The following is a 21,879-nucleotide window of genomic DNA, read 5'->3' as shown; positions in this document are numbered from 1 at the left end:
TGAAGTATATGGCAGTGGCCATGAATGTGATTCTGCGGACAGCACTCAATATTTTAACTATGTTCTTGAGTTCTGATATTGACCAGTGTTTATTATGAAGTAAAAATCATTAATAGAACCCAAAATAACTTTCCCATAATATTTCATGCCAAATAATGACAAATAGTGACTGCTGAGCATTATTAAACACTTTGTTTGCTTTCTGCGTCTCTCTACACGGTTTCTCGTTCGCCACATTGTTCGCACAAACATGTGCAACAACTGACAGAAGGATTGCTTCATGCAACACAATGGCCTTGAAAAATTATCCATTTCCTGTCTTGATCATTAAACTCCAAGGCTAATAATAATAATAGCTAGTTCTTATTATAGCGCTTTTCAGGACCGAAGGCCCTCTGAAAGCGCTTTACAGATAGTTATATTATTACCCCGGTCATAGGATTCAGGCTTACCCGCACACAATGTATGCACATTCTCCACTCCCTGGGGAGCATTCCAGCCAGGCTTCTTTTTTTACAAGCGCACACTTGCTAATCTAACCACATTAGCTTTCGCATCCTACCGGGTACCCAATTAACACCTGGGTGGAGAGTGGCAAATGTAGATCAATGTCTTGCCAAAGGACATTAGTGCCGCGGTGGGACTTGAACCGCGAACCTTGTGATCCACAGTCCGGTGACATATCCACTCGTCCACGACACCTCTCCAAGGCAACCCATTTACCACCGTTATAGAAACTGTTAAATCATCTTGAAGCCAATAGTGTATCTATCTCTTGATAAATACAATGTGGTAAAACAAAGTGGTACAGGGAGATTCCTCATGGTGCATAAAAGAGTTAAAAACATTTCCATGTAATCACGACACTGGGAAACATCCAACATTGGGAGAAGAAAATATTTGGAAAAACATGTGCATTCTGACTCACAAAAATACAGTGAAACCTGTCTATAAGGCATTAAAAAAAAGGTGTTGTATTGCCCTTTGTGACCAGCCCCAAAATTCTTGAATTCTACAGTCAGATTAAAAAAAAGATTTCTTTTTTAAAACAGTTTTTTTTCTAAAAAAAAAAGTTGAATTAATAACAAAATATGTATTAAAGCATTTAAAACTGAGAAATATCAGCCCAAAGAGGGAGGGGAAAAAAAAGAGAGTAAAAAAAAATAGAAGAAAAGATTTCTGACCGACCGACCGACCCATGTTTTGGCACCTAAAGGTCAATACAACATTTTTTTTAAAGGCCTAAAGACCACCCAAGGGATACAAGAAAAGTGGTCTTTATAGGTACAGTACAAGAAAAAAAATGTTGAATTAATAACAAAACATGTATTAAAGCATTCAAAACTGAGAAATATCAGCCCAAAGAGGGAAGGGATGACATGATTAACTTGCTAGTACAGCCTTTGTATTAAATAAACATGTCCTATTACTCAGTGGAAGATGTTGCAATGATGCTCTCATTTTGACATTGTTCTGAACAATATGAAACATGCACTACTTTTCTATGCAGAATCCCACTAAAGACATCATAAGGATTACGCACTTGTAACATTATCACGTACGGTAGACCCCATAGGACGGAAATGGACAGGTGGTTTTGGGCCGTTTAGTTGCTAAGGGGTTAAACTGATGTGAAGCTATCACTATTGCATAAATGTCAATCATGAGTTGCTGTATCAAACTGCTCTATTTCACAAGCACCAAATGAAAACATACCGGTACACACTGTTGGTGGTGGTGAGTTTTCATGAAACGTATTAAGCATACATGTAGTTTTTAATACCAAATTATACTTAAATGTTAACAAATTCATCATGTGTCAATTCAGATATCTGCTTTATAGACAGTGTCCTTTTGCTATCCTAATAATATGCACAGGGTCATATGAAATAAAAAAACAATAACAACAAATTATTTTAAAAATCTTACTATAAAGACCTATTTTGGGACTATATTTCAATTGTGACACCTAAACCCAGGTATTGGAACAATAATATATTAAACATCTTTAGTATTCAAACACATAAGATATATTACAACCCCTTCCAGCCAGTTAATATCTGTTATATTGGATAACCTTCATTACTCTTTGTTAAACAAAATATTTGTTAACTGCGATCTTATGCCTTGTTTTTTGCTTGAGCCGTCCAGCCTTCCACGTCAAATGCCCATTGCTAAGACAATGCAAACAACGTGCGCGTGGTACTATGGACACAGTTGTGTGGATACCGTGTGATGCAAAAATAAACTCTTTTGACAAGTAGTGAAAACACAGCCTTGGAAAAAATGACCGGGAGTGAAATATGTCAATTCTGATCTTCGCCATCTCTATCACGTGACAAGCTATGGACCAATCATATCTGTGTACCTTTTCTAAATATTGCATGACAAGTACAGGCCTAGATATTAAATACAAATTGAGATGGTGTCATTGAAGAAAGTCCACCACCTCATCCAGCTCTCTCCTCCTTGCCTCCTGGTGTGCCCATCTATCCTCAGCGACCTTTGGGGTGATGTTCCATTTGTCATGATAGATCCTCTTCTGGCACGATGGACACTTCTTGCCTCCTGTTTAATACGGACAAAAAGAGGGGAAAACATGATACAGTCAAACCTGTTTTAGCAACCACCTGTCTACAAAGACCACCTGTCTTCAAAGACCACCTGTCTACAAAGACCACCTGTCTTCAAAGACCACCTGTCTATGAAGACCACTTTTTTTTGTTTCCCCTGTTGAAAGACGTACTAAAGGAACCTGTCTGCAAAGACAACTTTTCTTGTCTCCCTTGGGTGGTCTTTATAGACAGGTTTCACTGTAATAATAATAATAAATAAACGTTTTGTGTATAGCGCATAACACATACCGTAATAAATTGCCCTGGTGTATGAACCACACCCTCCTTTTTCACCGGGGGAAAAAAACAAAACAAGGGAAACGCTCTCGGCGGTCTCGCCTGCATAACGCAATTCAATACGGTAAACCAGAACGTCAATGACGTAGCGCTCATCCGCATCTCGCAACAACAAATATCGTAAATTTTATGTGGTACACTTTTGAACTGGTCAAAAAATAAAAATTTGATGCCCTGGAAAGGACATAATTTCATTTCATTTGCATAAAGTACCATAAATAATCAATGGAGCAAAATCTCACAATTCTGTGTAGAAGTTTAGTGTTCCAAATTTAGCTCTACCAGATAAGGCAAACCAAATCAAAATCAGTCAAGAAATGAGGGAAAAGAAGCAATTTTTTTTATTTTTGGAATAAATTTGCATAAATTGCCATAATCAATTAATGGAGAACAATTTCAAAATTCTGTGTAAAAGTTTAGTGTACCCAAGTTAGCTCTACCATATAAAGCAAACCAAATCAAAATCGGTCGAGAAATGAAGGAGAAGAAGCCTTTTTTGTGATTTTGAATAAATTTGCATAAATTAGCATAGATAATGAATTTCACGATTTTGTGTAGAAATTTTAAATCCCCCTCCTAGCCCTATCATATGAAACAATCAGAATCAAAATCGGTTGAAAAATAACGAAGAAGAAGCATTTTGAAAATTTCGATGTTGATGCCACAACAAAGTCTAAGTTTTTTTACCTTAAATGACCTTTGACCTTAACTTAGTGACCTGAAATTCTACTCACATGATTGGGAAGACTTGATAACCCTATATTCCAAGTTTCATTGACTAAGAACTTATACATTCAAAATTATATCAAAAATTTAAAAACTTAACCTTAGGTTAAGTTTTCGATGATGATGCTACAACATAGTCCAAGTCTGTTGACCTGAAATGACCTTTGACCTTGACTTTGTGATCTGAAATTCTACTCACATGATTGGGAATACTTGATTACCCTATAGTCAAAGTTTCATTGACTAAGAACTTATCCTTTAAAAATTATATCAAAAATTCAAAACTTAACCTTAGGTTAAGTTTTTGATGTTGCCGTCGCCGTCGCCGCCGCCTCCGCCTCCGCCTCCGCCGTCGTCGCCGTCACCGGAAAAGCGGCGCCTATGTCTCGCTTTTTGCTATGCAGGCGAGGAAATTTTTTTTTAGAATTGTTGGCGTTCCAGGTTTTTATGACAAAAAGTATTAAAGCCAACGGAAAGAAAGAAATGAATGAAGAAAAAGAATACCGAATTCACCGGCATTTGAGGAAAAAAAAAGAGAAGGGAAATTCTAGATTAGTTCTTTCAAATGTTGTTGGAACTAAACCTTTTCATTTTTTGGGCCTGCAAATGGGACATAGTACCTAGGACAAGTCCACTTGGAAAATTACTTACTTTCAATAAAAGCAGAAAAATCAGACAAACCAATCAAAAAAAGTTTAACCAAAATCGGATAACTAATAAGAAAGTTATGAATTTTTGGAAAAGTATGTAAAACTATGGAACAATGAGAATCACAACACAAATTGCCAAGATGGTTATCAGTTTGTGACGTCATGTCCTCACTATTTATCAATTGCTCTACCGGTATATGGTTTAATCCCATTAATTCCCCTTTTTACTCCCCAAAACTTGAATTCCCCATGCCTTTGATTTGTATCATATTGCGTGCATGACATTTTACAAAATCTTTTATGAACTTTGAAGAATTATACTATTTTCTGAATATTGTATATTCATAATTATTGACTTTTATATTAAATAGTTTATCAAAATTCACATTTTTCATGATTTAACTGGAAAAAAATTACTCTATATAATAGTGAATCCACACAAAAACATATTACTTTTAATCTAACTTGGATGCTGGTGTGAAGAAATAAGATTCCTAAGGAGAAAATAGGAAATTTATATCATCAATTTAAAGAAAATAATTAGTGGATAGTGAGGACATGACGTCACAGACTCATGAGTGAGATGCCAATTTGTCTAGTGATTTTCAAAGTTTTTAATGTCATTAAAAATTCATAACTTTCTTTACAGTTGTCCAATTTTGCTCAGACTTTTTTTGATTGGTTAGTCTGATTTTTCTGCTTCTATTGAAAGTAAGTTATTTTTGGAGTGGACTTGGGCTTTAACGTCTAAATAGATAAATTTTTATCTGGGAGGGTGATCACCACGGAATACGTAGGCACATCTTCTTTTATTTTAAAACTTACCTGTAAAGGGCGGTGTTTTGAAGAATTCATCTAGACAACCTTTATGGAATAAATGTCCACAGTAGACCCACACTACGTATCGACCATGTGTATCATCTTTGACAGTGTGCTGTGAAAAGAAGAAGAAGAAGCATATGAAAACTAGATGGAATTTTGACTGCGCGCAGTCGAAAATGATGCCTCCGCCATAGAGCAATTTAAACAAGTTTGGAGTTTAAATCTCCAGTGGTTCTTGAGATATCATGATAACAATCTCAATGTATGGAATTTCATAAGTTGACCTCTGTGACCCTTGACCTTTGACCTACGTGCTCCAAAATCTAATCAGATTGTCTTCCTATGGTGATACACACTATCATTAAGTTTGAAGTTTAAATCTCCAGTGGTTCTTGAGATATTATGATATGGTAATACATACTATCATTAAGTTTGAAGTGAAAATTCTCCAGTGGTTCTTGAGATATCGCGATAACGATCTCAATGTATGGAATTTCATAAGTTGACCTCTGTGACCCTTGACCTTTGACCTACGTGCTCCAAAATCTAATCAGATTGTCTTCCTATGGTGATACACACTATCATTAAGTTTGAAGTTTAAATCTCCAGTGGTTCTTGAGATATTATGATAACAATCTCAATGTATGGAATTTCATATGTTGACCTCTGTGACCCTTGACCTTTGACCTACGTGCTCCAAAATCTAATCAGATCGTCTTCCTATGGTGATACATACTATCCTTAAGTTTGAAGTTTTTACATCTCCAGTGGTTCTTGAGATATCATGATAACAATCTCAATGTATGGAATTTCATAAGTTGACCTCTATGACTCTTGACCTTTGACCTACGTGCTCCAAAATGTAATCAGATTGTTTTCCTATAGTGATACACACTATCACTAAGTTTGAAGTTTAAATCTCCAGTGGTTCTTGAGATATCATGATAACAATCTCAATGTATGGAATTTCATAAGTTGACCTCTGTGACCCTTGACCTTTGACATACGTGTTCCAAAATCTAATCAGATCGTCTTCCTATGGTGATACATACTATCCTTAAGTTTGAAGTTTAAATCTCAAATGGTTCTTTAGATATCGCGCTAACAAACTCAATACAAGGAATTTCATAAGTTGACCTCTGTGACCTGTGACCTTTGACCTACGTACTCCAAAATCTAATCAGATCGTCTTCCTATGGTGATAAATACTATTCCCGAGTCTTAAGTTTAAATCTTAAATGGTTCTTGAGATATTGTGATAACGGTCAAACGGGACGGACGTACGGACGTACGGACGGACAACCTGAAAACATGATGCCTCCGGCACCACCTTCGGTGGCGGAGGCATAAAAAGTAAAAAGTCTAGAAGGTAAATAGGTTTCCTTGCATAATTTGAAAACTAGGACACTGCTTATATTTAAATTCCACAGGTAGGACATACAGTACATGACATATTCATAATTCCTGCAAAGTTCTACAGAATATGATGTTGGCTGCAAAAGGGACATAGTACCTTTTTATAAGAAATGGTTATCATTATTAAGTAGTAATATTGTTCCTATTATTCTTATTATTCTATTCTTGTTCTTGTTCTTCTTCTTATCATTATAATCACTATCATTATGTTTTATTATTGTTATTACTATTATTATCATTTAGTAGTAGTAGTAGTAGTAGTAGTAGTAGTAGTAGTAGTATTAGTGTTTGTAAAGAGGTATAAATCAACTAACTTCCGGATTAGGCGTGAAAGCTCTCTCTCTACAGACTGGACAGATCGATCCTGGGTAGTTGCGTAAACAATCTATCAGATAACTTGCTACTTTCTTCAGGGATGGAGCAGGCTCAAACGGAGGATCTCTGCAACGACAAAAATATAACACACATTATGAATCTTAGTGTCTTCAGGTTTCATGTGAAAAACAATAATGATAACTATATCAGGTATTACATTTTCACATATTCCACAATTACACAAATGTTTTTGGCCAGCCACACAGAATTGATGAGGAAATCCTGAACTACCATATCAGGGGGGTGTGCTGCTAGTATGAGTGAGTGAATGTTGGTGACTATAATATGAACAGTAGGGGCGCTGGTCCGAGAATGAGGATCATCGGCATAAACGAGGAGAGACGCATTCGAAAAAAGAAGGATCGTCTGTACTTTCATTGACTATTCCGATTTCTGATCCTTGTGTTGGCGATGCGAGTTGGCTCAGTCGGTAAAGCGTCTGCCTGTCGAACCAAAGATCCCGGGTTCGACTCCCATCCAGGCGGATGACTGAAGTCTGCGTTGTGTGTTAACGTGCCCCTTCCCTTGTTCATAGACGCAGGTTATGTCAAGTGGAAAACACTCCGTCCCTCGGATAGGACGTTAAATGGAGGCCCCGTGTACAGGAGAGTCACTACCTTTGCACGTTAAGAACCCACTGCACTATTCGTATAAGAGAAGGGGGAAACCCCGGTGTAATGATCCACCTGCACACCCCAATCTGGCCGAGTATACGGCATCTGCAAGAATCTTCAGTATTGAAGGAGGCAGATTATCTTGAAGAAGAAGAAGAGAAGTTGGATTTAAGTATGGCAGGCTGGTTGTTTACTATTTAAATCAGGTAAGTATCAGGCCCGATTCATGCCTGAGTGAATCTATAAATCATACTGGTTGGCATCTCTGCTCTATTGTTCAATATCTTCAATAATGATTATCTCATATGCAGAGATGCCAACTTCTTGACACAAAAAAACAGACTGAGTATCCTAAACAAAAAAAACACAAAAAAACAAAAAAAACAAAATCATATTTTGGAGAGAAAAATCAGATTTTCACGAAAACTTGACACTACCACACTGGCCCCACCCGTAAAATGTTTTACTGGTAAGTACGGTGAAGTAAAATGTTTGTTCTTCCATTAAAATTTAATGAGAAAATTGTAAAGCAAAGTTTTTTTTGGGGTTGTGGGGGGTTACTTGTATATGTTTCTATGTTTATATGGGTAAAAAAAAAAAAAAAAAAAAAAAAAAAAAAAAGTGTTTTTGTTTTTGTTGTTGTTGTTGAAAAAATTGTATTTTAAAAGGTGATATCGTATTATCGTATTTCACTCTTATTATCGAACTAAATACGATTTAATCATACTGGTTGGCATCTCTGAATATGTCTTACTTTGGTTTCTTTCTGAGTGGTGGTTGAACACATCGTCTGGCCATCTCTTCCGTCTGAGCCAAGAACATCTTGTGAAATAAATCAGGAAAGTTGTTTTCTACATTCTCTATCCTAGAAATCAAAATTATAATAAAGATTTACGGTAATAAGAAACCAATTACAAAGAAAAGAGAAAAAGGGGGCGAGCTGGGGGAAGACGATGGGGAGAAGAGAGAGGAAGAGGAAGGTTTAGTTGAGAAAAGGAACAAATACAAGAGTTGCATTCAATGTGCACATTTAAGTTGTCCAACAACAGCATAATTTATGTTAACAAGAGAGGAGGGATGCATCAAGCATTGTGCCAAGTTTCTGAGAATTGTTTGAGAATTGAGTCAACTTGCTTTTAAACTGTCCATACTGTTGTAAAATGTTTTGGTTATTCTTTGTGTTTTAAGTGTTTTATTTATTCATTTATTTATTTCGGTTTAAAAAGACATATAAATATACATGATTCAAAGGTCCAAGGACCAAAACTGTTCATGTTTACAAATTATACAATACAGTTATAAATACAGTAAATATACAATAGTGAGCCAAACGAAAGGTATGACAAGTACAATACGAAATAAAGATGACAAAAATAATACAATTCCATCAATACAATACCAAAATAAACTAAGAGAAAGTAGAGTCAAGATCATCAAATTACTAAACTGATATATGGTAATGGTAGCGTGTTGCACGTGGCACTATTATTGACTACTTGTATATGACTGAAAGGGGAATCAAAGTTGTATGATAAGAAAAGAGAAATATTTATTAATGTGAACAAAATAAAAAAAATATAAACTCACACTATTTGTTGCTCTGGATAGAGATCGGGGACCTTTAACCTGAATTTCATGAAGTATTCTGTTTCCCGTATCGTGATCACGATGACTCCTGACTTCTGCTTCATCTTAATCTCATCTTTCTCCGTGATCAGCTCACGTTTAATGAAAGACACCTCTTCACTGCATACACTGAATGGGTTGTCTGCCAAGAACTGCTGAACAAACTTTGCAATGTGAAGGATCTGTTTTTTTAATAGTGCAGAAAGAAAAAAAACATTATAAGTAGTGTAAGAGTTACAGTTAAATTCATTTCATACTTGTATTTTGCGCCATGATGACACTCCCTCCCTCCTCTCAGAAAATCCTTAATCGTGCACTTGCTTTTATAAACTCAATTTCAGGAGATAGCGTGTTTGGATATCTAGGTACAGGGTGTAAGGAAATTATTCATCCTCTTCCTATCAAACAGAAATACAGGGTGTCCAAGGAAAGCTCAACTTTCCACTCATTTGGGGAGAAATCTAGCATATTTTTTATTTTACTTGCTATTTGGCATAAGAGTATCAATTGAAAGAGAAATCATGAATTTTCATGTTTTCTTTTTTTTAAAGCAATTATGTCTACTTTTGTAATTACCCTAAAAACTCATTGCTTGAATATAGTCATGCATGAATTATGAATAATACTTGGGCATCAAATGAAAGAAGAGAAGCAGGAAATCCTCAAGGAAATTATTTGTTATGATAGAAAATTTCTGCCGTGATTTTGTTTCAGAATCTGATGCAATGTTACTGAGTTACTTTTTAACGTCCTGTTTACCTGTGGTTTTCCCAGTAGAGTCTTGGCTTGTTCATCACAGATCTTGGTCAAGCCTTCCTTCAGTTTGTCTGGGACAGTCTTACTCTTTATCTCAATGATAATCGGTTCATCAGGGTACTTGTTTTGAAACTGCATGCAAACTTCCAACCTCTTGTATTTGGTTCTCCTAAACCACAGTAAAAAGCAAACATACAGTTAACAAATATATTATTTATACGTACGGTATACCCATACCGCCATACCAAGTTTTTTTTTCTTTTTACAAGGAGGTGAAAAATTGTTTTGTCTCTATTTATGTTTCTTGAGAATGTGACATATACATAGAAAAGTATTCAACAATAGCCCTCATTCTTGAGTTGCGAAAAACACAAAAAAACATAACATTTTCAGGGAGTGTGAATAATTAAGTTGTCAACTGTATGTAAATAAAAGGAATACTATTTCCTATAATGATTAGAGCACAAGGAAAATCAGCTCTAAAACTTCATGGATTCCCCGGTTACCATTTTAGAACAATCACCTTCCTGGAAAATTACCCCCCAAAGACAACCATCCCCCTGTGGACAATTTCCCCGACCCTGAAAATTACCCTCTAAGACAATTACCCCCCCCTCTAAACTTGTACTGGCCTACATATGTACATAACTATAGCTAGCAGATATAGCTAACATAGATACTGGGAGAACAATGAGGCTATTTGAGTGTCAAACAGGCCTATCACATACAACATCAAGAATTGCAATGACAACAACGACAATGAAAACAACAACAACAATGAATGACAACAACAGTGATAATCTCAACAGCAAAATTACAATGAATGACACAATGAGAATGGCAACAACGGAAACAACAACACCATCATCAACTTACACAATCCTTATTCTGACAGCAGCAGGGTGACAAGCCACAATCTCAGACCCAGGAATGTCATCAACGCATCGTTTTCTAACATCCTCCAATTCCTTGTTTATGAAATCCATATTTGACAGCATAGTCACTGTGAGTGAAAGAAACTGAAAAGCAAAAAAAAAAAAAAAAAAAGCCTCGGTTTTGTTATCCATATTTGAAGTAAGATTACTGAAAGATAAAGAAAAGAAAGTAAAGAAAGAAAAGAAAAAAAACCACCCTTGTTTACCCCAGGCCCAGAGACTAAAGTTTCTTTGGAATTAGTTTAGAAATTAGGAAAATAGTGACGATTAAAAGATCAGCAAATTTTGCTGTCTTTACTCGTCCGTTTAGAATATTTTAAACTTACCGATAAGGGTTTAGGAATTTTTATATCGAGAGAAGATGTCATCAAAATTCTGAATAAAAAGTGATTGGGTGTTTTTTTGCCTTGCAAATTATGCAATTATCTTTTATTTCTTGGATATCGCTATATTTGATAAATCAGTCGTACACTTCAGTAGTACCGGCCTTGGTTATTTCACCAGTTGCAGCGCATGCCGATCCGACATCAAATCTTCAGATCGCAATCTCTGGAATTCTTTGAAGTTTGAGTTGACTTTGACCCCGTCGATTCAATTTTTATGCTAGATCTAGGGGGTCTAGGGTCTATATTATATATAAATTATTAAGTCTATACATTTTCTAGTTGCACCCAATTTGTTCGTAGTAAAAAACTTTGCCATCCATTTGTTTATAACTGAACTAACAAAATTTGTGTAGAGTAAGGGATATCTCTCTGTTGTTGTCCCTCTGCTTTTCGGAGATCAGCGAGTTCATCGCGTTCAAAGTAGTAGGCTGCTGTAAATATGCTATAATCCTTAGTTGAAGGGAATGGAGTGCAGGTGATGGGCATGAATTTTGTAAAGATTGTGAAGTGTCATAAGTCATAGTGTTTAAAATAAAATCATTGACAGTGTAGGGAAGGGATGGATCATATGGCAAGAGAATAGAGCAAGTCAGATGTAACTCCAGGAAGCTCCAACACCGGCGCCGGTTAGTTAGAGTTAGTCAGATGGGCAGGGTCCTGGCTGTTGAGCAGTGGTGTATTTGGTTCAGAGTCGAGGACATGCTGGAGTCTGCTAACTCTGTCGATAAGGTCTTCCAATAGGTTAACAGTAGCAATACGACATTTCCTAATATTTTCAAAAATCTCTGTGAACTTTGGTCACCCCATCACGATCATACCTCTTCTCTACGGCTACGCGTATGTTATAAAATAATGCACAGATTACACCAACATTTTACAAACACAAATCAAAACAAATGGGACTGATGCAATCTAGGGTCTATAAAAAAAAAAAAGTAACGTAATCATTTAATACTGATTTTCTGCTCTCACAACGATTACCAGTAAACATTTTTATCTTATACTGTGAGAATGATCATTATAACATTTATTGCGGCAAAATAATAATGCAGATTTCACAAGAATCCTCAGAAAATGTGATTAATTGTCCGAAAATAGAAACATACCTCTTTTTATGCACAAACAGACTGGACTACTTTCTGTAGCAAGAACATATCCAGCATACCGCGCGCTAGCTCATATCGCAATCGTGAATCACCCGAAGTAAACTTTACAAAGAAAGGGCAACAATCTTTTACATCATTATTTAATTTGGTTCTTCCTATGCTTCGCAGCGCAGGTTGTCACAGCTCAGCTCTTTGCTCAGTCGTGTGATTTCGTCTCCGTGAAGTAGGAACAAATATTTTTAAAATGGGAAGAAAAGTTGTTTTAGCGACCTGTACCCTGAACCAGTGGGCAATGGACTTCGAAGGAAACTACGAAAGAATCCTGAAAAGTAAGTGTTTCTATTCATGGATCATTTTCATTTTTTATTTCAACTTGTTCAAGCTGCCTAGCCCCCGGGCCGCCTAGCCTCAGCTCAGCTCAGCCTAAGCCTCGGGCTATCATCATGATCATCGATGAGCAAGCCGCCCGGCGTGTCGGCCTAGCACTTTTGTTATTGACCGGTCGGTAAAATTCCCACGATCCCTTGAACTCGCTTGGAGCTCGATCAGGACAGACAGGGCAGTTCATGACAAATGAATGGAGATTGTGAGGATGATGACGATGACCATGAGGATGACGATGACGACGATGATGATGATGATGTATGATGATTGGTGATGATGATGATGAGGATGATGATGATGATGATGATGATGAACAGATGTGTGAATGTGATGTCGATGACGATGGTAATGATGATGATGATGATGATGATGATGATGATGATGATGTTGATGATTGGTGATGATGATGTGTGATGATGATGTAGACGATGACAATGACTATGATGATGATGGTGATGATGATGACAATGGCGATGATGATGATGATGATGATGATGATGTGTGATGATGATGATTTATGATGATGATGAAGATGATGATGGTGATGATGATGATGGTGATGATGATGATGATGTGTGAAGATGATTGGTGGTGATATGTCGATCACAAGGTTCCGTTCTTCGAATCCCGCCGCGGAACTAATGTCCTTTGGCAAGAATTGATTATTTGCTACACTCAACCCAGGTGATGTCTGACAGACATGAGCGATATACAAGAACCCACTATTATTATTATTATTATTGATGATGATGATGCTTATGATAAGTTTTGTGATATTTGCTTCTTGCATGTTGTTTGTCATCAAAGGTAGGGAGGGAGGGAGGGAGGGGGAGGGAGGGAGGGAGGGAGGGAGGGAGGGAGGGAGGGAGGGGGAGGGAGGGAGGGAGGGAGGGAGGGGGAGGGAGGGAGGGAGGGAGGGAGGGGGGGGGAGGTAGGGAGGGAGGGAGGGAGGGAGGGAGGGGGGGGGGGGGGGGGGAGGGAGGGAGGGAGGGAGACAGAGGAAGAGACTGAGACCGAGAGAAGGGAGTAAGAGAGAGCTGAAGGAGGGGGGGGGGGGGACTGAATTTAAATTAAAATTGTAGATTCCTACCAATAGTACTAGTACTGGAAGGAGAGAATAATCTAAAGGGGAATTTAAACCTCATCGATAAATAAAAGAGAGATCAGCATTTTTTTAAAGGCACTACATTTTTTGTTTGGTTCTTCAAACAAAATCATATGTGTATGGGTAGGAGATAATTGTCTCTGTCACGGGAGGAAAGGACAATGATTATGTAATGGGCCACTTCCTAGCTGTATGACTCATGTACACCTGTACCTTTTGTTCATCAGGTCTGATAGTTTTTGAACTATTTTCTTTCTCTCCACATGTTTTTTGGTTTGCAAGAACATTAAAGATTCATTGGATGGCTGTGTTTTGCACCGTTTTTGTAATTAAATTAGAAGAGGATGTAAGCAGAGCTTGCAGGTGATGGATAAACGCTTTCGATGAAGCAGAGTACAAACTGTACATGTACACAACTAGAAATTAGAACTTCCAGGCGTGTACTATGCGAGAGTTTCCCTGGAATCTGCGTGCCTTGGCTTGAAAACAAGATCTGTGCTTGCTATGCTTGGTCATGTTAAAGGAAATGATGCCATTTTCGCACAGTGCGGTGTGCATGATCCGCCTACATACATGTACATGTACTGTTTGTGTGTGTGTGCAGCACATGTACAAAATACAAGATTTCAATACTGGTACGCTCAAGATGATGTCATCTCCTTTCAACTCCTCCAAAATATAGCAGCACCACTACATAATTGTAAACTAAAATTTGTCCTCCTTATATAGCTCTCATTAATGATCTTCACCAGCTTTGTGTTCATAATCGTATATTACACAAATCTTAAACCTTATTAAAAAAGTCACAATATTCAAGCCCTAGCATACCTAGGTGATCTATTACTAGAACTAGTAAACAAATAGTTCATAGGCTTTTTTAGTTATCGCCCCTAAAACCTGGAACTCCATACCCAAAATTGCCATTCTATGGCAGCTGTCAAGAACTGTCTGAAAACAAATATTAACTATTCAAAAAAGATTATTTCTCATGGGCAATTACTCAATAACATGTGTTGTCAATCATCAAGATTACCCTTCAGTTGCTTATGTTTACTTCCATTCCCCCATATGGTAAATTAATTATCTTACTTCTTCCTCACCTGAAGACTCTATCAGCATGTCCACACACAAAACAATTTATCCCGAAACTCTATAATGAAACGTTGTATAAAGAATCTTGTATAAATTCCAGGGTGTCCACACACACAAGAAAGTAATCCAGAAACTCTACAATGAAAGTCGTATAGGTGCGGTCATGAAATAGAAGCGGAAATGAGAGTTCAGGTCTCCTTTCGCGCGAAGTCACGTTAAGCCCCGCCCAGTTATACCATTCTAGTTCGACTAGTTATGTACGTCCACACACAACACATTCCGTGATTAGGCATGATTCTTTATTGAGTTCTAGTTCGAAACGATGCCCAAACCTGTGTTTCGTTATACGATGTATCGTTAGTAAGCGTCCACACACACAATTTCATTGTATAACTATCCCGAAACTGTATAACTAATCACGCCTAATCACAGAAAATGTTGTGTGTGGACACAGGATTGAGTGATAGGACTATGGGTTAATTGCTGTGTGCTTCACCCATTGATGGTATTTCCACCAAGTCTGGTATTAGTGAATTATGGCCTTTTGGACATGGAAATTGACGACCCTCTCACTTTAAAGATAAACTTGAGTACTGGTAATGCGATTGCATTGTGAAAGAAAAGGTGTGGAATGGATCAGAAAAGTTGATCATAGCATGTAAGTAATGGTGTGTAATGCAAGGTTCTAGAGTCATCAAAATCATCATAAATTTGGCAGAGTCTTGGTAAAGTAACAATCACTTACACAGATAGATGTATATGGGACAACACACATGGTGTCGGGGCTAGTACTACCCTGATTTCCTTATCTTTCTATGCTCATTACTCAGCCAGTAAACATTTTCTTCCAAAATTGTTTGGCACATGACATTTATTTGTAATCTTGAACGTTCAGTGTAAGTTTTGTTAGATTCTGTGAGAATTCATTTTCTTTTTTTACCAGAACTCAAGTTTATCTTTAACATTCTGTACCTTTTTTCTGAAAAGATTGAATAATCTATTGAATGGCTAGAGTGATACCTACATGTACATGTTTGTGCATACTTTCTTTACTGCATGATTGATTGTAAACTTCTATACTCTTTTAAAATAGTGATTTTAAGGTTGATATTTAAGAAAATGAAGGTTCTGAACTTGTGATGTTTATTTCTTGTCTTCCTTCAGGTATGGCTATTGCCAAGGAAAAGGGAGCCAGATACAGATTAGGTCCTGAGCTAGAAATCACGTAAGTAAAATATTAAAAAACAAAACAAAACACAGAACAGAAATGTGTTACAGTTGCAGCACAATCATCACATAAAACAGATTAGAAGACTTTGATGTATAATTTTTTTGACATTATTAAGATGAATTTGGATTATTATTTTATGACAATATCTTCCTTTTTTTAATGCATTTCCCTCTTCTCTTTATTCTTACATAATAATGATATTAACTTGGGTTCTTGTATGATGCTTTAGATGTCAGTACGTAAATGCTGATTTTAAAAAATGATGATGATGAATATATGGTGTGTATTCCTCTGCCCACAGTACATTATTATTTAGTGAATTTGTTTTGATTCAGAATGGTAGGAATCCCATAGTATACATGAGCAGAAAATGTTTGAATATGAGTGGTTTAATATATGTAACTCACTAATTTCATGTAAAAATTGGCAATTCTTTCACATTGGTTTATTTCATTATTCAAAGTTTGAAAATGCAAATATTTTGTTTTCTCTATACTATGAAGGAGCGGAAAATAAGATGAATACTTGCCATTTTCAGGTCTGATAAAAACCCGATTTAAATCGGTTTCCTGATTTTTAATTTTTTTCACCCAATTTTTTTTAATTTTTCTTTTTTTACCCGATTTTTATTTTTGTTTCTTCTTCCTGATTTTATCCCAATTTTCAAGATTTTTCCTTATTTCTCTATTCTTCCTTATTTCTCTATTCTTCCCTATTTTCCCCTATTATTTCCCAATTTGTCTTACTCAAAAGGGGGGGGGGGGGAATGTTGTAAGATGCCATTTCCCCCCCCCCCCCCCCCCCCCGAATCCTCTTCTTTTTTTTTACTTAACGGTGGCATGGTTGAGGGAAAAAAAAAATAATTTAGAAAATTTAGAAAATTTAAAAACTTAGAACTGCTATTTTAAATCAGACTGTTTGCTTGTGTTTTACAGAGGTTATGGATGTAATGATCATTTCTATGAATCAGACACAAACCTACATTCATGGCAGGTCTTGGCTAAGCTACTGGAAGCACCGGAGACTCAGGATATGATCTGTGATGTAGGAATGTAAGTATACTGTAAATTATGAGGCCTAAAAAAAAAGAAAGATGTTGTATTGCCCTCTTGGTGCCAAAACATGGGTCGGTTGGTCGGATATCTTTTCTTTTTTTTTTACTTTAAAAAAATAAAACTCCCTCTTTGGGCTGACATTTCTCAGTTTTGAATACTTTAACACAATTGTTTTTCTGAAAAACGGTAAAAAAAAAAGAAAAAAAAAGAGGAAAATCCGGCCGTAGATTTCAAGATTTTGGGGTAGGTCGCAAAGGGCAATAGAACATTTTTTTTTAGGCCTGATGGGGTGACCAAAGTTTGCGCAGAGTTGAAAAAAGGAATTAGGAATGTGATATTTGATCCACGATTTCTCATATTCTACACAAATTTCTTCAGTTCAATTACTACCAAATAGACAGCAAAGTTTTAGACTGAAAATGATCCAACTAAAAATTTATCATGTAAAATAGAACAATGACTGGGTAAAGGTAAAGGTAGGTTAAAAAATATACACAAACAATTTGTTGTCATCATTATTTCATAAGATGTGTTGTTCCACAAGGATCAGTATTAGGGCCAACTCTGTTTTTAAGATATAAGTACGCTGATGTTTTATGACATGTTTCTGTCTATTACAGGCCGGTGATGCACAAGAATGTCCGCTATAATTGCAGAGTCATCTTCCTCAACAGGTAAGATCTCATAACTTATGTCTTCATCAGCTCGAGATTGCCAACTAGCCCGCTATTCCTGATTTGGGAAATAAGCCCAAAGTTAAAAGTTGCTTCTTGATCAGCTCGAAACTCGAGCTCGAGAAATTAGTTTGAGATATTTTGCTCAGCCTATGCGCATAGTGCAAGTCTTTGGGCTGGTGAAGACGCACCAGACAAATAGCTGGATATTTTGCAAACTAGCCCAAGATATCTTGGGATGATTACCTCGACCAAATATCTCGCTAATTGCAACTGCGATCTGATGAACATGCAAATTAGCTGGATAATTTGCGATCGGGATGGTTAAAATAGTGGGTTATTTGGCAATCATCGAGCTGATGAAGACGGGCTTATCACAATTTATAGATCTATCAATTTATCTTCTCCTAGCTCGGTGGTTGATTACAACAATTTTCCCACAAATCTCTCTGTTTCCTGCCACCCTAGCACACTATTGTAGTATCATATTCCACTCCATGTTTCCTCTCCCAGTTAGTTCTTGGTTTGCTGCTTGATCTACTTTTCCTTCCGATAAATCTTTCAAGAGACTCTGATGTCTTTTAATCATGTGGTCAATGTTTTTTGCCATTCTTTTGTTAAAGCTCAACTGCACTAGTTTGACAGAGATGCCAACCCAAAAATTCACCCCAACTCCCGACCTTACGATCACCATAGTACAGCGGATAAGCTCCCAATATAATGAAAATTGTGCACTTTTTGAGAAAAGCATGAAACTTCTAGCATAGTTAGTTTAGACGATAAGATTTATTTTCAGATGTGGAGGGAAGTCAGATTTGACCTCTGATGACCCTGAGAGGTCAAATCCAAAATGGCCGCTATTCCTCATGGTCTAATGTACAAACACACTTAACTTTTGAACCAAATAGTCCAGAAAAACATTTAAGGTGTCATTTCCAACTAACTTGGGGATGCCAATTCATTTGGTAATACTTTTGAGATCGCTTGAACTTAGGGTTTTGCATTTAGGTCAAGGTTATGGTCAAAATTGACTAAAAAATAGCAAGTTTTGAATGGTTACAAAAAGTTTTCCCATTTATTTGTCATTTGTTCTCTCCTATGTTCTCAAATTTCTTTAGGAATTTACGCTCCTTAATCCCTTTCAGTGAGTTTATGTCACATTTTGATTTGACCTCTGATGACCCTGAGAGGTCAAATAAAAAATGGCCGCCAGTCCGCCGCATGGTCTAATAATTGTACAAACACGCTTAACTCATGAACCAAATAGTCCAGAAAAGCGTTTAAGGTGTCATTTTCAACTAACCTGGGGATGCCAATTCATTTTGGTAATAATTTTTGAGATCGCCAGAACTCGGGGCTTTGCATTTAGGTCAAGGTCAAGGTCAAAATTGATTAAAACATAGCAAGTTTTGAATAGTTACAAAATGTTTTCCCATTTTTTTGTCCCCTTATGTTCTCAAATTTCTTTAGGAGTGGTTCCCCTGCATAGTCACCCACCTTAATCCCTTTCAGTTAGTTTATTTCACATTTCGATTTGACCTCTGATGACCCTAAGAGGTCAAATAAGAAATGGCGCCAGTCCGCAGCATGGTCTAATAATTGTACAAACACGCTTAACTCTTGAACCAAATAGTCCAGCAAAACGTTTAAGGTGTCATTTCCCACTAACTTTGGGATGCCAATTCAATTGGTAATACTTTTTAGTACACCAGAACTCAGGGCTTTTGCATTAAGTCAAGGTAAAAGTTTTGAATGTTTACAAAAAGTTTTCCCATTTTTTTGTCCCCTTATGTTCTCAAATTTCTTTAGGAGTGGTTCCCCTGCATAGTCTCCATCGTAATCAGTTAGTTTATTTCACTAATTATAGCACCAAACCATTATTTGTCTTGTAACTGACCATTTGCATATAGCATGGTCAGTGGGCAGCTACTGCAGCGCTCAAAATACACGGGGGCGGTGGGCGATTCGCCCCTGTGAGCTACATAATCGCCCCCGTCAGGTTGCTCATGGGGGCGATTGCAAAATTAAAAATCGCCCCGGTGGAATTATAAAATAAAGATTATCTTTTCTGTTATAACTTTAACACAATATTGAGTTTCAATTTTCAAACCTTAAACCAATGAAATGGAACTAAGATTAGCGTGCAAGATTTCTCGTTTTATGAGTAGGCCTATTATTACCGATTCAGCTCGCAGTGCAGTGCCGCCGTCAGCAGTGGTTATAGGCCTACTGCGCCTTTAGTAGCGGTGCGTGTGCACGCTGCCGCGCCATGTCTGCTGAAGCTGGAGGCGATCGCGCAAGGGCAGAAACATGGTCGTGGCCTGGAGAAGTTTTTCGTTGTCAGCAAATAATGAACCTCGACCAGTAAATCAATAGGGACTTTTAGATTTGCACGATGAGAACGTGGACTGCAACGTGTGACCTCCTTTTAAGGCACGGTCAGTGCTTAAAAGGACGTCACATAATGTGACTGCCAGTGCCTTAAAAGGACGTAACACGTCCACGTCCACGTCCACGCAAATCTAAAAGTCCCTTTTGAGGAGAAGAGGAAGACCAAAATGTCGTGGAATGATATGGTAACATGGGCAGATCTACGGGGGGGGGGGGGGGGGGGGGGGTTAGGGGGTTTAACCCCCTCCTCCCACCCCCGGCCCCCTTGTGCTGCCAAGTGAAAATGTGATATTAAAGCGGGGGGGGGGGGGGGGGGGGGGAGGGGGATGCTGGAGACGAGGACTACTAATCTATTTAATTTTTTTCAGGGGGCGGGGGGAAGTGAAGCGCCGTTTTAGCATGACTTTCTTTTTAACTCTTACTTTCACCTATCTCAGATAATCCTAAGTTTTTGGTTGCTGCTTTATATGTAGTTGATAATGGATGATTAAAATAAAGAGAGAGAGAGAGAGAACCACCATCATTTTGCAATGGTTCAGGGTTCGTGTAATGTACATTTGAAACCATTTCTTAGCGTCTCAACCATAAAAAAATAGCAAAACTATTTTTGAGGAAAAGCATTATACTGAATTAAATAAAGAATAATAGCTTTATATTGGATCATACTAATACTGATACGGGCTAAAGACAATGTGGTATTTGTATAGAGGTATTCCAAAATGACATTCTGATAATCAACATTTGTTCTGGTATCATAATGTATATACGCATAATACAACTGATCTTTATGATTTCTTAACGTGACATAGCTTCTTCTCCCTCTGCAAACAAAACAGAAAACAAGGTTATTTAATAAAAGGACCATGCGTCAAATAATCATTGTGGTTCAAATTGATGCAAGGATTTTTTTGAATAAGCAATGCTTTTCACCAGAATCTTCTTTGTAAAAACGACTTTTACAAATCTCAGCCATGCAATTCTGCCACTGTGCTGTAAGATCACTTTGAGATTAGGAGAAGTGTATTATGTAATGGGTATTTCAAATTGAATGGAACGTCTCAACTCAGTGAGCATGGCTGAGATTTGTAAAAGTTGTTTTTACAAAGAAGATTCGGGTGAATAGCAGTGCTTATTCAAACAAATATTCGCATCAATTTGAATCACAATCATTATTTGTCGCTTAATCCCTTTTAATGACCTTGTTTTCTTTTTCGTTTGCAAGGGGAGAAGAAGATATGTCACGTTAAAGACATCATAAAGATCAGTGTTGTATGCGTATATATTATATACACAGGCCAGTAACAGCTATGTAGCTTGTAAATTTGTAAGAGGGAAAATGCTGATTGAAATGATAATGAAAAAATAGCAAATAATTGAGGAGTATCATAGGCACCAATTCAATGGATATTTGTATAAAAAAAGAGCCCCCGTCAGTAATAAAAGAGCCCCCGTGAGCCTTCTCACGGGGGCTCTTTGTTCTGGCGATCTCTTAGTATTACGTAATGAATTGGCATCCCCAAGTTAGTTGGAAATGACACCTTAAACGTTTTTCTAGATTATTTGGTTCAAGTTCACGTTTATACATTAGACCATGCGGACTGGCTGCCATTTTGGATTTGACCT

At 37.2% G+C, this 21,879-nt stretch overlaps 2 protein-coding genes across 2 annotated transcripts in view; one reads left to right on the top strand and one right to left on the bottom strand.

The window, feature by feature from the left end:
- Positions 1 to 1,294: 1,294 nt before the first annotated feature.
- LOC115918721 lies at positions 1,295 to 12,390 on the bottom strand. The gene is made up of 8 exons (XM_030987932.1): positions 12,325 to 12,390; positions 10,774 to 10,916; positions 9,901 to 10,066; positions 9,103 to 9,323; positions 8,270 to 8,380; positions 6,841 to 6,967; positions 5,114 to 5,222; positions 1,295 to 2,568 (listed from the first exon to the last, which is right to left on the bottom strand). The coding sequence occupies exons 2-8, from the start codon at positions 10,893 to 10,895 to the stop codon at positions 2,429 to 2,431; spliced, it is 996 nt and encodes a 331-aa protein (XP_030843792.1). The 5' UTR covers positions 10,896 to 10,916; positions 12,325 to 12,390; the 3' UTR covers positions 1,295 to 2,428.
- Positions 12,391 to 12,452: 62 nt separating this feature from the next.
- The window catches only part of LOC575432 (glutamine-dependent NAD(+) synthetase), a 41,242-nt gene continuing 31,815 nt past the window's right edge, over positions 12,453 to 21,879 (top strand). The window contains exons 1-4 of the mRNA XM_030987931.1: positions 12,453 to 12,653; positions 16,070 to 16,130; positions 17,072 to 17,188; positions 17,812 to 17,865. Coding sequence (XP_030843791.1) covers positions 12,569 to 12,653; positions 16,070 to 16,130; positions 17,072 to 17,188; positions 17,812 to 17,865 — 317 coding nt within the window. The 5' untranslated portion in view covers positions 12,453 to 12,568. The remainder of the gene's footprint in view (positions 12,654 to 16,069; positions 16,131 to 17,071; positions 17,189 to 17,811; positions 17,866 to 21,879) is intronic.

Source organism: Strongylocentrotus purpuratus, unplaced genomic scaffold, assembly GCF_000002235.5.
Source record: "Strongylocentrotus purpuratus isolate Spur 01 unplaced genomic scaffold, Spur_5.0 spur5_scaffold_17, whole genome shotgun sequence".
In the NCBI taxonomy this organism is placed as follows: Eukaryota; Metazoa; Echinodermata; class Echinoidea; order Camarodonta; family Strongylocentrotidae; genus Strongylocentrotus; species Strongylocentrotus purpuratus.
The sequence above is the reverse complement of the archived record's forward strand: the minus strand, read 5'-3'. Positions and strand labels throughout refer to the sequence as shown.